Here is a 15,620-nt window from a genome sequence, read left to right on the forward strand (position 1 = left end):
CTTTGGCATTGCCTTTCTTTGGGATTGGAATGAAAACTGACCTTTTCCAATCCTGTGGCCACTGCTGAGTTTTCCAAATTTGCTGGCATATTGAGTGCAACACTTTCACAGCATCATCTTTCAGGATTTGAAATAGCTCAACTGGAATTCCATCACCTCCATTAGCTTTGTTCATAGTGATGCTTTCTAAGGCCCACTTGACTTCACATTCCAGGATGTCTGGCTCTAGGTGAGTGATCACACCATCGTGATTATCTTGGTCATGGAGATCTTTGTTGTACAGTTCTTCTGTGTATTCTTTTTTTTCTTCTTCTGTGTATTCTTGCCACCTCTTCTTAATATCTTCTGCTTCTGTTAGGTCCATACCATTTCTGTCCTTATATTGAGCCCATCTTTGCATGAAATGTTCCCTTGGTATCTCTAATTTTCTTGAAGAGATCTCTAGTCTTTCCCATTCTGTTGTTTTCCTCTATTTCTTTGCGCTGATCGCCAAGGAAGGCTTTCTTATCTCTCCTTGCTATTCTTTGGAACTCTGCATTCAGATGCTTATATCTTTCCTTTTCTCCTTTGCTTTTCGCTTCTCTTCATTTCACAGCTATTTGTAAGGCCTCCCCAGACAGCCATTTTGGTTTTTTGCATTTCTTTTCCATGAGGATGGTCTTGATCCCTGTCTCCTGTACAATGTCACGAACCTCCGTCCATAGTTCATCAGGCACTCTATCAGAGCTAGTCCCTTAAATCTATTTCTCACTTCCACTGTATAATCATAAGGGATTTGATTTAGGTCATACCTGAATGGTCTAGTGGTTTTCCCTACTTTCTTCAATTTAAGTCTGAATTTGGCAATAAGGAGTTCGTGGTCTGAGCCACAGTCCTTATCCCCTGCCTATTTCAAGTGAGACCATCTGAGGGCGCAAGGACCTTGGTCCCGCTGGGAGGTGAGGACACACTGGCTCCAGAAGGTGGAGTCTAGGGATGCTTTCTTCAGCATCCGCTGGGAAAGTTCAGGGGTTTACCGGTAGTTGGGTTGGGGAACTGGAGAAGTAGGGACGGGGTCGCGCTGTTCAGCATTCATTTATTCATCCAACACGTATGAAAGCCCCAACCTGGACACCGTGGGGGAGAGACTAAGAGCTGTTTGTTGGCACGTCTAGAGGCCATTGGGTCGCAAAGAGTCGGACACGACTGAGCGACTGAACTGAAATGAGAGATGTTTACTACTTCCAGAACCTTTTAAGGCTCCATTATCTCTTTTGATCTCCTTCGATAAGAGGTCTGCCCAGTAGCGCTGCAGATAAGGAAGCCAGAGATTCGGAGCGGGGAGGCACTGCACCAGTTCACCCAGACACCTTTAGGTCGCTGGTCGCGGCGGGAACGCAGCCGGCGGAGGACCCCAGCGAGCGGCCAGAGTCACCTGACACGGGAGAGGCTGCGAGGCCGCAGGGGCGCGCTCGGCTTCCGTAGCCGCGCCGGCGCCCGGGCGTCTACCGCCCCAGCCCCTGCTCCAGGGTCACATGACAGGCTCTTTGGCAACATGGCGGTGGCCGTATTGCAGCACCCTGGCTGAGCGACCGCGAGTGCAAGTGGGCTCCTACCCGGGCCGAGGGGTGGCCTCAACCGGGGAGCAGAGGATCACAAACTCTCTTCAACCCCTTCCTGTCTCCGATCTCACCCGAGTTCCACTGGTCCCCTCCGCGCGGTGTGTCCGCCGGCGCGGGGACGCATGATAGAGCCCGGCTGCCATCCCCCGGCTCTGTGCTTCGGGGCAAGCTCCTCTCGTGTGTCCAGGCACATCTCCCTCGCCTGGGTTCCCTCCTTTCTCCAGCCTCCTCCTCTCGCAGGTGGGATCGTCGGTGGGACCCGCGGCCCACCGGGACCATGTCCGGGTCCGACACCGCGCCCTTCCTCAGCCAGGCGGATGACACGGACGACGGGCCGGCGCCCGGCACCCCAGGGTTGCCGGGGTCCATGGGGAACCCGAAGTCCGAGGATCCCGCGGTCCCGGACCAGGAAGGACTGCAGCGCATCACGGGCTTGTCTTCGGGCCATTCGGCTCTCATAGTGGCCGTGCTGTGTTACATCAATCTCCTCAACTACATGGACCGCTTCACCGTGGCTGGTACTGACTTCTGGGAGAAAGTTAGAAGAGGGGAAGGGAGCGGGGTCCTGAGTGGGGCTGCCTCGGACGGCCCATCCTGAGTCTTCTCCTTCCCAGGAGTCCTTCCGGACATTGAGCAGTTCTTCGACATCGGAGACGGTAGCTCCGGCCTCATCCAGACCGGTAAGTGGAGGCTAGGCACACAGAGCGGCTCTTCTTTCTGTCCTGCCCTCCTTGAGGCCACATGCTGGCCTGCCTGGGGCCTCATTTTTGGGAGGTACTGTGGCCAGAGCTAGGGGAGATGGCCTCGACTCTACCCTGAAGCTGTCCTGTTTGAATAGGACACCACATTTAAAGAGATTTCAAGAGGGAGTCAGTTTAGTGTAATGGTATTTAGGCTGACATGGGTTTAAACATCAGCTTTTCACTGAATGTGATGGTAGGTAAGGCCCTCGGTTTCTCTAAGCCTCACATTCCTTGTGGGTGAGATGGAACTCATAATAACCAGACTCACCTCCTAGGGCTGATGTGAGGATTAAATGAGGTAATGCCTGTGAAGTGGATTGTGCAATGTCGGCAAATGGTAGGCACCCAGTAAATAGTGGCAGGAGGGGAAGAGGTGAGTGTTACTTGTTCAGAACTTTGGGATTTGTGGGAGAGGCAAAGCCAAGACCTACTCCTCTTTACCTTCCTTCCCTCCTTCATTCATTTCTGAGCACCTACCTGTGCCAGGCTCTGGAGGGAGTGCTGATGACATCCAAAGAGCATGGCAAGACCTCTTAGTCTCATTGTCTTCTAACCCTTTTATCAGCCAAAGAATCTGGGTTATTATTCTTATTTTATAAAGGAAGTAGGTAGTATTTTTATAAAGAAAAAATATTTTTAAAGCTATACTTTTATAAAGAAACTGAGGCTTGGAGAAAAGTTAAGACTTGCTTAGGGTCATACAACGAGTTTGAGGCAGAAGAAGAGTTTGAAACAAGGTCTTGCAGTGTTTTTTGCTCCACTCCAGGCCACTAAGGAAATGGAGATATTTAAGCCAAAGTTGGATGGAATGAGAATGGGATCACAGGTCCAGTTCTGCCCAGCTCCAAAGAGTTGTTGAGTTAGGGAAGAAACAGGTCTTTCTTGGCAACCTTGTTCACGTTTTCATTCACCTTATGTTTGCTGGGCACCTGTTTTGTGCCAGGCATTGTGTTAAGGGATGGAAACACAGTCATGCCCATTACAGGCAAGGTCTTTTTCTTCTGGAGCTAACATTTTGCTGTGCATGAGCGGGCAACAGTCCCTAAACTAATAATGAGGTAGTATTCTATAGGAATAACTGTTATGTCAAAGAAGACAGAGTAGATGAGATAGAGATTGGATATGTGGTGGTTGGGAAGGTTTCTGAGCCGAAGGTAAAGGAGCTGAGGTCTGTGAAGCTCAGGGGAGAGGAGAGATGGAGAGATGGAGAGGACAGCATCTCCATAGCCTTCAATACCAAAGCCTTAAGTTGGTATTGAACTTGGCAGTTGGGCCATTGGTGCAAAGTGGAAATGTGGATAAGTGTGAGGTTGGAGAGGTAGGGAGGGGTGGATCAGATAAGATTTCGGGCCCGGGTGTGGAGGATAGGATAAGTCAGCTGGGCCATCCATTCTACAGTGGGAGATTTGAAAGACATTGCAGACGGGGTTGGACGACTACTCCCCCCGCCCCAATCCATCCACACCCCAGAAGGAAGCTGTGATGGTTTCAGGATTGGGAGTTGTTCTAGCCCTCTTCATACTCCCAAGCTGGGGTGGAGGCTGGGGTCGGGGTACTGAGGCTGGGCTGTGACTCTCTGCTTCCCCTCAGTGTTCATCTCCAGTTACATGGTGTTGGCACCTGTGTTTGGCTACCTGGGTGACAGGTACAATCGGAAGTATCTCATGTGCGGGGGCATTGCCTTCTGGTCTCTGGTGACACTGGGGTCGTCCTTCATCCCCAGAGAGGTGAGGTCCCATGCTGGTTCCTGCTCCCACCCCTACCCCCACCCCCACCCCCTGCCCCAGCCCTCCCATCAGTCTTCGCTGCTGCTCTTTGGAGTCACTGCAGAGTGGGCCTGCGGAGCTTGTGTGCTTCCCTTGGTCCATACCATCTTTTATCCCTTGCCTGCCTGAATCATCTGCCCACCCCATCCTCTCCCCTGTTCTTCCAGAACCTTCTTCTGTCCATCATCCCCTCTCGCCCTTTGGCGATTGACTCCTTCCATTGCGTACCAAACGCTCCTGTTCCTCTGCCATGGGAAAAACCTTACCCGACTGCCCTCTGTTTGTCTTCCTTTTCCTAGCCAGACTTCCCCAAAGGCCCCCTTACCCAGCTCCAGTCTGGGTGAAGGGGCAACCGGTCAAAGGCTCTGCTTTGCCTGTACTTCCTCTCCTCTCACTCTCGCCTTGAGCACGGCTGGCTTACCTGCCCCCACCACTCCATTGCCAAAGTCAACAGGGCCCTCTCAATTGCTAACTGTAGCTCCCAACTTCCTAGGCCTGTTCTCCCTTAATCTCCTGGAAGCCTCTGGCTCTGTTGACCCACTTCTTCCTTCCGGAAACTCTTCTGACTTCTCTGACTCCCCTCTTCTGGTTTTTGCCCCGCCTCTCTGGCTGTTGCTTCTTTACTCCTTTAAACTCTCCTCTGTCTGTTGTCACTCTCTGCCCTGGGACTCTGTCTCCTCAGCCCTGGACACTACGTACTCTCCTTGGGTGATCGTGCCTTGTCCTTAGCTTCTAGTGTCTTTGGCAGACAAGTAAACCCCCACCTAAGATCATTATTCACTACTGGGGTGTCTTGGATGGGTGGACGAGATAGAAATAAAGATTTATTTTGCACCAATAGGTGCAAAATAATGAGTAGACCTTTGGTGGTCCAGTTCTCACAGTAGTTATGTGAACAAGTTGTTGTTATTATCCCCTTTTGCAGATAAGGAAACTGAGGCTCAGAGAGGTTAAGTTGCTTTCTCAAAGTCACAGCTAGTAAGTAGTGGAGCCAGGATTCAAGCTCAGGTCTGTTTGCTTCTGAACCCCAGGCCTCTCCTGCCATCCCCGCCACCTCCCCAGAGCAGGCTGGTGAGATTGGCGGGGAGGCTGGCCGCAGCGCGGGGTGCCACCTCCCCCATATCTCATCCCCCAGCGATTCTGGCTGCTCCTCCTGACCCGGGGCCTGGTAGGGGTTGGGGAGGCCAGTTACTCCACCATCGCGCCCACCCTCATCGCTGACCTCTTCGTGGCAGACCAGCGGAGTCGGATGCTCAGCGTCTTCTACTTTGCCATCCCGGTGGGCAGGTGAGTGGACCTCGAGCCTGATAGGGAGGCAGGAGGGCCTCGCCTGGGACGTGACTGACCAGCTGTCTCCTCCCCCACCCTCTTTCCCCAGTGGTCTGGGTTACATTGCAGGCTCCAAAGTGAAGGATGTGGCCGGAGACTGGCACTGGGCTCTGCGGGTGAGTTGGGTCACAGCCTGGGTGAAGGTCAGCAATATGCTCACTGACCCTTTTTTACCTTCAGGCACCCCCCTTTTAAGGCATTACTCACTCTGCTAAGCCTGCGGGAAGCCTAGCTGCCCTCACTATGAAGCCACACACTAGATAAAACTCTTGGTTACAGGTGACAGAAGCCATTGTAAACTGTAAGCCCCCTAATGGGACTGTATTGGAAAGTCCCAGGGTGAGCTTCAGGTAAAGCTGGATCAAGACACCCACACTGTCCCAGGAATTTGCTCATCTTTTTTCTCAGCTCTACTTTCCTCTGTGTTATCTTCATTCTCAAGCAAATAAAAGCTCCACATGTTTATCTTCCCACTTATAAACTTTAGCAGCCTGGATCCTTGAGTAGTAGTCCTGGATGGTGTCTGATTAGATGAATGCAGGTCACATGCCTTCCACTGAATCAACCAAGGCCTGGGAGGTTAATGTGACTCTTGTTGGCTAAGTCTGGGTTTCAAGCCCCACCCTGTTTGAACCAAATGAGTTGAGAGAGATGTAGGGAGTGGTTTCCCAAAAGAAAGTTAGGGAAAGTCCGTGGTTGCCAAGGAGGGAGCAGTTAGGCTTGCAGAAACGGGATCCATTGACAGTGACAGTCATCCCTCCCCTCAGTCACAGGTTTAACTCCCTTGAGCAAGCACTCCCTGGTTGGTTGAGGTCTTGCCTTTACACACCCTTACGGTCTCTCATTCCCCAGGGCTGAGTACCTCCCAGTCTGTTCCCTTCCTGAAGCCCACTCTTTCCCCAGGTGACGCCAGGTCTAGGAGTGCTGGCTGTTGTGCTGCTGTTCCTGGTAGTACGGGAGCCACCAAGGGGAGCTGTGGAGCGCCACTCAGACTCACCACCCCTGAACCCCACGTCGTGGTGGGCAGATCTGAGGGCTCTGGCAAGAAAGTGAGTTTCAGTTCAGTCGCTCAGTCATGTCCGAGTCTTTGTGACCCCATGGACTACAGCACGCCAGGCTTCTCTGTCCATCACCAACTCCAGGAGCTTGCTGAAACTCATGTCCATCAAGTCGGTGATGCCATCCAACCATCTCATCCTCTGTCGTCCCCTTCTCCTCCTGCCTTCAGTCTTTCCCAGCATCAGGGTCTTTTCTAGTGAGTCAGTTCTTCAAATCCGGTGGCCAAAGTATTGGAGTTTCAACTTCAGCATCAGCCCTTCCAATGAATATTCAGGACTGATTTCCTTTACAGGAAACTGACTGGTTTGATCTGAGTTTAGTTCCATCCTAACCTAACATCTGAGGCCCCCAGGGATGCCCTGGGGTCTGTTTTGAGATTTACTTGGGTGTGGTCTTTGTGTGTTCTACCAGCTGACCCTACCCCAAGGCAAGGAATGCTATCACCTTGGCCCCTTTGTGGCAGCTGCTTGAATTACAGGCCCAGATCCTGGAGCTGGGACAACCATTACACCCAGTGCCCAGATAATTCAAATAAGCCAGAGAGGAAGAACAGAGGTCTCTGACCCTGATACCTCAGTGGAGTCTAACTTCCTCCCTCCTGATTGTCTACAGTCCCAGTTTCATCCTGTCTTCCCTTGGTTTCACTGCTGTGGCCTTTGTCACGGGCTCCCTGGCTCTTTGGGCCCCTGCTTTCTTGCTGCGTTCCCGTGTGGTCTTGGGGGAGACCCCACCCTGCCTTCCTGGAGACTCCTGCTCTTCCTCTGACAGGTACCTGGATGGGGACTGGGCTGGGGGGCCCTGCAGGTGGCAGGGGATGAAGTGGAGAGGGTCTGTGATTCAGACTCAGGCAAGGAGCGTCTGAATCCTGACTCCACAGCTACTTCCTCTCGCAGAGTCTCGGTTTCCTGGTCTGGGAGTAGGTGTCTTCCTCTTGGAGCTTTGTGTGCCATGGGGTTCTGTGCCTAGATAGACCTGGGTTGTGAGCGTGGCTGCGATGGACCATCTCTGGGCCTTGGGGGTGAGGCTAGGGGGCTTGCCAGGCAGAAGGACTAGCCCCCCTTTTCATCCCCCTCCCCTAGCCTCATCTTCGGACTCATCACCTGCCTCACCGGGGTCCTGGGTGTGGGCCTCGGTGTGGAGATCAGCCGCCGCCTCCGCCGCACCAACCCCCGGGCTGACCCACTGGTTTGTGCTGCTGGCCTCCTGGGCTCTGCGCCCTTCCTCTTCCTGGCCCTCGCCTGCGCCCGTGGCAGCATCGTGGCCACCTATGTGAGTAGCCAGCGGGTGTCTAGGGGGGTGGTCTGGGTCCAGGGTGGAGGGATGGTGCACCGAGGGGCAGGATTGGGGTCAGAGCTGACTCTGGAGCAGGAATGCCTGGGTTTGCATCTCAGCTCTGGCCATTCTTAGCTGTGTGACATTGGGCAAGTGACTTAACCTCTCTGTGCTCAGTGTCAACTGCTGTAAAATGGGATTGCTATTAGCACCTGTCTCCTGCGGGTGTTGTGAGGGTTAACAGAGTTAACAGGTTAAAGGAGTTAACAGAGGGCCCTGGTACCTGGTGAGCCCTCCACATGTCTGCTCATGTTGTGGTGAGACCCACCCCATGCCCCCTCCTTCACCACCTACCTCCCATCCTCCAGATTTTCATTTTTATTGGAGAGACACTATTGTCCATGAACTGGGCCATCGTGGCTGATATTCTGCTGGTAAGTAGGTGGCTGGCCCAAGGTTACCCCAGTGGCGGATGGGAGCGGGCGGTGGGTAGGAAACCTCATGTGTGCTAAGTCGCTTCAGTTGTGTCCGATTCTTTGCAACCCTATGGACACTGTACCCCTCCAGGCTCCTCTGTCCATGGGATTCTCCAGGCAAGAATACTGGAGTGGGTTGCATGCCCTCCTCCAGGGGATCTTCCTGACTCAGGGCTTGAACTCATGTCTCTTATGTCTCCTGCATTGGCAGGCGCATTCTTTACCACTAGGGCCACCTGGGAAGCCCCATAGGGAACCTCACTTGTCTTGAATTGTGATGGTCACCCCTTTTTCAGAACCTAGTCCTGAGACTGACTTCCAGCCCCAAGTGGGCCTGTAGTTTGGGCCTGCCCTGCCCTTCATCCCAGCCACACCTCTGAGCTGGGGTTCCCCTGATGTCAGCCTGGGGTGTGCCTCGGTCCTGTCCTTACCCTCTGCCTCCTGCTCCTCTCTCCCACCAGTACGTGGTGATCCCCACACGACGCTCCACTGCCGAAGCCTTCCAGATTGTACTGTCCCACCTGCTGGGTGATGCTGGGAGCCCGTACCTCATTGGTTCGGTGAGCAGGACCTCTTGGCCAGGCCTGGGGTAGGCTTCAGGGGCACCCTACGTTCCTGGCACCAGCCAGTTGCCAGCGGCCTGAGCACAGGCCAAATAAGAGGGTCCAGTCCAAGTGAGGCATCCGAGTCCCAGTGCCAGGCACCCCTCACCTCGAAGCCTCAGCTCTGCCGGCAGGATTTTGTCTTGGTAGATTTCCGCCGGTGAGGTCCTGGCTTAAGTCTTCTTTGTTCTTCTGGAGTTTGGGGGCTTCCTTTCCATGCCTCTTTTTTCTGACTTTTCTTTTCCTTCTTTTTTTTTAAATTTTTTTGATGAAAAATTCTGCAAAGTCTTTGTTGAATTTGTTACAGTATTGCTTCTTTTTTATGTTTTGGTTTGTTGGCTGTGAGGCATGCGGGATCTTAGCTCCCGGACAAGGGGTCGAACCCGCACCCCCTGCGCTGGAAGGCCAAGTCTTAGCTACTGGACCGCCAGGGAAGTCCCTCTCTTGACCTTTCTTTCCCTGTCTCCCTGCAGATCTCTGACCGCCTGCGCCGGGACTGGCCCCCCTCCTTCTTGTCCGAGTTCCGGGCCCTGCAGTTCTCTCTCATGCTCTGCGCCTTTGTGGGGGCGCTCGGGGGCGCGGCCTTCCTGGGCACCGCCATCTTCATCGAGAGCGACCGCCGGCAGGCTCAGCTGCACGTGCAGGGTCGGTCGGGCCTCCCCTCTGTCCGTCCACAGCTCCCTGTCTAGCTTCATGATGCTGCCTGCTGGTCCGTCTGTCTGCCCGCCCAGCCCCGTGTACCTGGCCTCTCTTAGTCCTCAGCCCTCCCCTTCCTTGGCTTCCGGGCTGCCTGACCCATGAGCTTATACCCTGCTGTGTGCCCAGCTCTGCTGCCCTGTCCATTTGCCACTGCTTGTTTGTCCCCTCCCTGGGCCTGTGTCTGTCTTTCCATCCAGCCCTGGCTCTGATTCTCTTCCCCGGCAGGTCTGTTGCCTGAAACTGGGCCCACCGATGACCGGATCGTGGTGCCCCAGCGAGGACGCTCCACCCGGGTCCCTGTGTCCAGCGTGCTTATCTGAGGGATCACCGCTTGCTATCTGCAGACCTATCACAGCTGGCCCTGGGCCCACCCTGGGAGGTGCCCGGGGCCCAACTCCTCGGCTAGCCCATTTTCTGGGAGGGGCCTTGGGCCATGTTCCAGCTCCCACACACTACATGGGTGGCCAAGTGGGGACACTGGGGGCTCGGGACGGGGGAGCCCCTGCCCCTGGAGCAGCCCTGGGGCTCGGTGCTATTTGTAACTGAATAAAATTTGTAGCCAGAACCCCAAGTGCCTGCTGGAGTCTCTCTGGGTTAGGGACCTCTGACCTCTGGATGGTGGGAGATGCCCCCTCTCTAGGCCCAGGGTCCCAGGGGCTGTTGGGTGACCCCCGTGGGCCCTGGGGCAAAGCCCTGTCCTTCTGGGCCGGTGAGCATTGGGGTGGAGTGAGCTGGCTTTGTGTGACCGTGAGTCATGCCCGTGTCTCCCCTAGAGCCCGCCCTCCTTAGCAGGCCGGCCTGGGCGAGGTGGGGGTGGGCACACCGGGGGCCCCTCAGAATTCCCGGTGTTGGAGGCTCTCCTTGCTGCCTCTGTGAGCCATGGCTGTGGAGGCCACAGCCACTGGCCAGCCTGTAAACATCTTTCCCTCCTCCCCCCAGTATGAGTTGCCCCTTGCCAGGGAGACCAGCTGACCCTTCTGGAGGGCCCAGGGTGGCTCCTGAGGTGGCCTCCTCCCCCTCCTCACTGGCTGAGTGGGGGTGGGAAGGGGGCGGGTGCAGCCGGCTGAGCCCCGATGATTTCCTGCCCTCACCCGGCGCTCACCACAGCTTCCTGCCACAGGCAGGCAGGCGCTGAGGAGAGGCGGGCGTGGAGCGAGGGGCAGGTAGGGCTGGGGCACAGGGTCTGTGTAGGGGTGGCTGGTGCCCCAGACTCCAGCCCAGGCCCTGGCCTGACCACCCTGGGGTCCAGGGTCTTCCAGAGCCAGCGCTGACGCCCGCTCAGCCCAGCGAGGGGAGGGGATCCAGAGGAACCCCCGCCTCCACTAGGCTCCCAGCTGGCCGCCAGTACCCTTCCCGGCCTGGCCCTTGCCCTGCTGCTTCTCTGTGTGGAGGGGTGTGCAGCAAGCAGCTGGGCCTGGTCCAAGCAGATGGAGGCGGTCAGCCCGGCTGTCTACGTGCTGGGGCCCCTGCTGCTGCCTCTCTTGGCTGTGTTGCTGATGGCTCTGTGTGTGCGTTGCCGGGAGCTGCCAGGTGAGTGGGTGCCGGTGGGTTGACCAGATGCCCAGACAATGCCAGGGATCCTCACTCCATTCTCTGATCCCTTCTTTCCCTTTAACTGTCTGTAACTCTTTCTTGCACGCGGAGACGCTGAGAGCCCCATACTCCATCACCCTCTGCCCTCGTCACCCTCTTTTCCTGCCTCACGGGCCTTCTCTTCCCCAGGCTCATATGACACTGCCGTCTCCGATAGGTGAGTCCGCCCTGTCGACCCCGTTCGACTCCCTCAACGCCCAGTGTGGGGCTGGGCCCCTGGGGGACTGGGGTGGGGTCCAGGGCCTCTCCCAGCTGCTGACCTGCTGTGTCTCTCCTGCCAGTTTGACCCCAAGTAGCATCATGATCAAACTGCCTCGTGAGTACATGAGTGTCCCCTCCCTTGAGTTCGGGGAGAGGGTCCCCTGGCCTGGGAGAGCGTGTGCCTATGTTCTATTTCCCCCCTGTGGCCGCCCACATGACCTGAGCTGGGGGTGGGGAGGGAGATGGTGTCCCTCTGCCCAGGCCTCTCCAGGGCCCCAGGGGTGGCAGGGGTCAGTCTGCCCTTTGAGGCCTTGTCCAGGATAGGCGCGTGAGGTGTGGAGTCATTCCTTCAGCTTGGTACTGTGTCCTCAGCCACACTCGTCCCACGGCCATCCACCACTCCCTATCCGCTCCCGAGCCAGCCAGACCTGCTCCCCATCCCGTAAGTACCGCTCCCCCTGCCAAATCCCCCCCTTTACCCCCTCACCTCCTTGGATTGGGGGCCTCTTGCCCTGTTGCAAGCCCTCTCCCCTTAGAGCCCCATCCCAGCATGACCTCTGACCTTTGACATCCAGAAGGTCCCCGCAGCCCCTCGGAGGCTCCCACTGTATGGCATCGTCCCGGCAGGACTCAGATAGTGGTAAGTGTGGAGCGAGACCCACAGGGCTGGGGCCTCTGGGCAAAGGCCCCCTCTGAGCTGACTCAGTCTCCTTCTCGCGCTCTCTCTGCAGCCAACAGCGTGGCCAGCTACGAGAACGAGGGTGTGACTGGAACCCCTGTGGCCCCAGCTGGGAGGCGGCTGAGACCCATCCTGGGCTCCGCTGACCCTGTGTGGTCACCCCCAGAGGCAGCCTGTGAGGATGCAGACGAAGATGACTATGAAGAAGACTATAACAACGAGGGCTACTTGTGAGTGGCCAGGCGGGAGGTGGGGGCCGAGGCCAGGGCTGCTCGCTCACCTGACCCTTGACTCCCGCAGGGTGGTGCTTCCTGACAGGGACCCGGCCACCAGCACTGGCAACGCCGTCTCACCGGCTCCTGCGTCCAGCAAACCCGGCCTCCGAGACAGCGCCTTCTCCAGTGAGTCGGCCGTCTGACCACTCCCTGCCCCTCCGTGCTGCGGCGCCTCGGGTCTTCCCTCTCTTCCTGGATCCTTGCGGCCCTCCATCTTCTCGCTTCTCTCTTTCTGGCCCTCCTGTCCTTCAGCTAGGGGACTTCCGGCTCCAGTCTTCTTTTCTTTTCTCTCCTCTTCCCTCTTTGTCGTTTGCCTTTATTGTCTGCAAGATTTCCTTGACTCTATTCTTTTGACTCCGAGCTTTTGTCTTTCTTGTCCAAAAGCTCTTCCCTCATTTCTGAATATTCCTTTCTCAGAGCCTCCTCTCTTGTTTCATGAAGGCGATATCATCTTGCAAATCTTGAAGGATAGTGATGATCAGCTGTCTTTTTTGGGTTTCTTTGGAAAGTTTTCTTCTGCTTCCAGTGCTGTTTCAGTTTCCTTTGGGCTACTTTTCGCTCTTCGTTTTGGTTTCATCCTGCCTCTTGGAGGCTTTTATCAGTGTCTTGTGATCTTCAGTGTCCGTTACTCTCTTCCTTCTATGCTTGCTCTGTGCCATCGTGTCCACACCCTGACTTTATTTGCCATCCAGATCCTCTCTAGCTCATGGCCTCTCTCTTGGGCCCCAAACCATCTGTCCAGGTGCTTATTTTCATCCATTCATTCACTCACTCATGTTCATCCATCCACTCACACAATTCATCCAGCATACTTACTGGTTGCCCCTGAAATAAACACTGCTAATGAGATAAAGTTGTGATTAAGGCAGCTAACATTACTGAGGGCCTAGTACATGCGCTGCTAAGAGTTTTATGTGTATTTGGTGTTATCTAGTCACTGAGTCATGTCCGACTCTTTTGCAACCCTGTGGACTTAGCCCAGAAGGCTCCTTTGTCCACGGGATTTCCCAGGCAAGAATCCTAGAGCGTGTTGCCATTTCCTTCTCCAGGGGATCTTCCCGACCAACTTATTAATATTAAACCTCATAATTCCCAGGGGCTTTTGAGCTTCTCCCTTCCCCTCCTGCCTCTCATTTGTCCCATCTGTACAATGATTTGTGTATTTAACAGAAGATTGGCAGCGCTTACTATATGACAGACCTTATTTTATTTAATTCACATTTTCACAACACCCCTCTGTGGTGGGTACCGTTCCTCACCCTATTTTACGAAACCGAGGGCTGGAGAGGTTAGGTAGATCATCTGAGGTTAGTTAATGCTGAGGCTGGACTTGAACCTGGGCATTCTGGCTCTGAAACCTGCTTGTCCACAGCCTCATGGAGAAAATAAGTCAACCCCTGAAAGAATAAGATGGCGTCAATGGCGCAAGGCACCAGGAAGGGACGAGGACAGGAGAGGGGGTCAGGGCACGCCTGGCTGAGGAGGAGGAGCCAATGGGGCTGATGACGCCCCTGACACCACCCAGCCTTGCGTGCTGTCTCCTTCTCCACACGTGTCGCCCAGCCCCACCGCCCCGAGCTGCTCCCTGTGTCCCTGCTCGCCAGCCTGGGGGATGTGCTGGGGTCTGTTGCCTCTCCTCCCACAATTCTGTTTTCTCTGATCAGTTCTGGTTAAGTTGCCCAGGTTCTCTCCATGGCCATGGGCGTCACAGGGCCAGCCTCTCTGTACCACTCCGGGCTGATGGTGGGCGTGATCTCTGGGTGGTGGTGGGGGTTCCTGTATGCAGGCGTCTCGGGCTGGTTACGTGCGAAGTCTTGGGTGTCTGCATTTGGGGGGTCTGGGTAACAGTCCCCGGGGCACCCATGCTTTTCCTCTAGTGGAGTCAGGGGAAGATTACGTGAATGTTCCTGAGAGTGAGGAGAGTGCCGACGCATCTCTGAGTGAGTGTGGGGGGCCCTCCTGATGCCCTCCTGGGGTCTGCCATCCCTCCCTCCCTCCCTCTTGCCCCTACCCCATCCTTACTCTCATGCCATCCTGGGGTGGGTGTCTCCAGTCCCCTGCCCCCCGTGGCTCCCTCGCCCTCTGCCTGGGTGTCCTCTTGCTCTCTCATCCTCCGTGTGACCTGTCCCCCTTTGGGTGTGGCTGTCCCACCTTCTGATCTGTCCCCACAGATGGGAGTCGGGAATATGTGAATGTGTCCCAGGAGCTGCAGCCCGGGGCGAAAACCAAGCCTGGTGTGTGTCTGTGTGTGTGTGTGTGTGGAGGGGGTGGGGGAGGTGGGGCAGACCCTGTGGGAGCCGCCTTGGAGATAGGGGTGGGTTCGCTTTATGAGCTGAAGAGCAGCCTCCCCTTCCCTCACAGACACCCAGAATTCCCAGGAGGTGGAGGACGAGGAAGCTCCGGATTACGAGAATCTATAGCTGAACTGAGGGCCTGGTGAGAGGCCCTGCCCGCCCCAGCCCTGCCCTGGGCCTGCAGGCCCTTGACCCTTCCCACCCTCTCAGCCCTCTCTGTCTGACTCTGGGGACCCCCTCTGACCCCCACCGACAATCTCCCCCGACTCACAGCCCCTCCCCATCTCCCTGTCCTCTTGTGTTTCAGTGTGCGGCCGTGCCTGATCTGGAACCAGCCTCGCCTGGGAGTGCTGAGCTGGGCGGCTGGCGGTGGCTCTACGGGGCCCCACTTGGCAACCTGCCCCAGCTGCGGCCTGACAAAAGCCTGAGAATTTTCCCCCTAACTTATTGTCACTTTGGGGTCCAGTCTCTGTGGGCCCCGAACTCTGCACCTTCTGACGCAGCCTGAGAGTGAACCACCCCGGCCCCAGCCCTACTCTGTCAGAGAATAAAGGCTGGTGCGGTCTGCAGTACTCTTGGCTTTGGCTGGCCAGTGGGTTGGAGTCAGGGTGAGGGTGGGCTGTGTCTGAAGGCTTGTGTGGTTGTGTGAATGCATGTGTGTTTCTGGATCTCCATTCTCACAGGCCCTTCGTGCTCCCAAGGGTCCCGACCAGGTATGTGTGAGTGACTGCACTGAAGCCTGGGATTCGTTGCTTTCTGAGTGAGGCTGTTTCTGACCCCGACTGGCACTCCTGGGGCTCAGACACATCTGCCCACGAGATAGTCCTTGGAAGTGGCAGGCGACGACTGTGATGATGGGAGAAGGGGGTATGGGAAAGCACTGGCTGGGCAAGACCTCCCCACTGGCTCCCAGTTTCCCCATCTTTAAAACAAAGGAGTTGACTCACTGACCTCAGAGGACCTTCTTAATTCTTAATTTTTGTGGTTCTTAATAAAACAGAACTTTAAAAAATTGTCTAAGCGACTGAAAA

General features: G+C 55.7%; 2 protein-coding genes across 6 annotated transcripts; both read left to right on the top strand.

The window, feature by feature from the left end:
* The first annotated feature begins 1,519 nt into the window (after positions 1–1,519).
* SPNS1 (SPNS lysolipid transporter 1, lysophospholipid) lies at positions 1,520–10,112 on the top strand. Of its 2 annotated transcripts, XM_086375175.1 has the most exons (12): positions 1,520–2,119; positions 2,216–2,281; positions 3,935–4,071; positions 5,246–5,397; positions 5,489–5,555; positions 6,343–6,488; positions 7,111–7,266; positions 7,578–7,767; positions 8,139–8,204; positions 8,708–8,806; positions 9,322–9,493; positions 9,773–10,112. In XM_086375175.1, exons 1-12 carry the CDS (start codon positions 1,879–1,881, stop codon positions 9,865–9,867), a joined length of 1,587 nt encoding a protein of 528 aa, XP_086231301.1. In that variant the 5' UTR covers positions 1,520–1,878; the 3' UTR covers positions 9,868–10,112. The 2 variants fall into 2 exon arrangements, with proteins under 2 accessions (XP_086231301.1, XP_086231302.1); XM_086375176.1 differs by lacking the exon at positions 7,111–7,266.
* A 535-nt stretch (positions 10,113–10,647) lies between these two features.
* LAT (linker for activation of T cells) lies at positions 10,648–15,161 on the top strand. 4 transcript variants are annotated; one of them, XM_086375179.1, is made up of 11 exons: positions 10,648–11,077; positions 11,270–11,297; positions 11,422–11,456; positions 11,714–11,783; positions 11,917–11,981; positions 12,073–12,250; positions 12,321–12,421; positions 14,173–14,235; positions 14,467–14,529; positions 14,657–14,731; positions 14,897–15,161. In XM_086375179.1, the coding sequence occupies exons 1-10, from the start codon at positions 10,975–10,977 to the stop codon at positions 14,713–14,715; spliced, it is 765 nt and encodes a 254-aa protein (XP_086231305.1). In that variant the 5' UTR covers positions 10,648–10,974; the 3' UTR covers positions 14,716–14,731; positions 14,897–15,161. The 4 variants fall into 4 exon arrangements, with proteins under 4 accessions (XP_086231305.1, XP_086231306.1, XP_086231303.1 ...); XM_086375180.1 differs by having other exon boundaries at positions 11,920–11,981; XM_086375177.1 differs by having other exon boundaries at positions 10,661–11,077; positions 11,192–11,297.
* The last annotated feature ends 459 nt before the right edge of the window (positions 15,162–15,620 follow it).

Source organism: Bos grunniens, chromosome 25 (assembly GCF_055505025.1).
Source record: "Bos grunniens cultivar Pamir isolate PY7600 chromosome 25, Bosgru_T2T1.0, whole genome shotgun sequence".
Taxonomy (NCBI): Eukaryota; Metazoa; Chordata; class Mammalia; order Artiodactyla; family Bovidae; genus Bos; species Bos grunniens.

Bases quoted from the DNA above. Each gene is read 5' to 3' on its own strand.
- LAT (XM_086375177.1), top strand. From the start codon at position 10,975: ATGGAGGCGGTCAGCCCGGCTGTCTACGTGCTGGGGCCCCTGCTGCTG. The intron at 11,784-11,916 runs GTAAGTACCGCT...TTTGACATCCAG, and splicing joins CCAGACCTGCTCCCCATCCC to AAGGTCCCCGCAGCCCCTCG. The intron at 12,251-12,320 runs GTGAGTGGCCAG...TGACTCCCGCAG, and splicing joins TATAACAACGAGGGCTACTT to GGTGGTGCTTCCTGACAGGG.
- SPNS1 (XM_086375175.1), top strand. From the start codon at position 1,879: ATGTCCGGGTCCGACACCGCGCCCTTCCTCAGCCAGGCGGATGACACG. The intron at 6,489-7,110 runs GTGAGTTTCAGT...GATTGTCTACAG, and splicing joins CTGAGGGCTCTGGCAAGAAA to TCCCAGTTTCATCCTGTCTT. The intron at 9,494-9,772 runs GTCGGTCGGGCC...CTTCCCCGGCAG, and splicing joins GGCTCAGCTGCACGTGCAGG to GTCTGTTGCCTGAAACTGGG.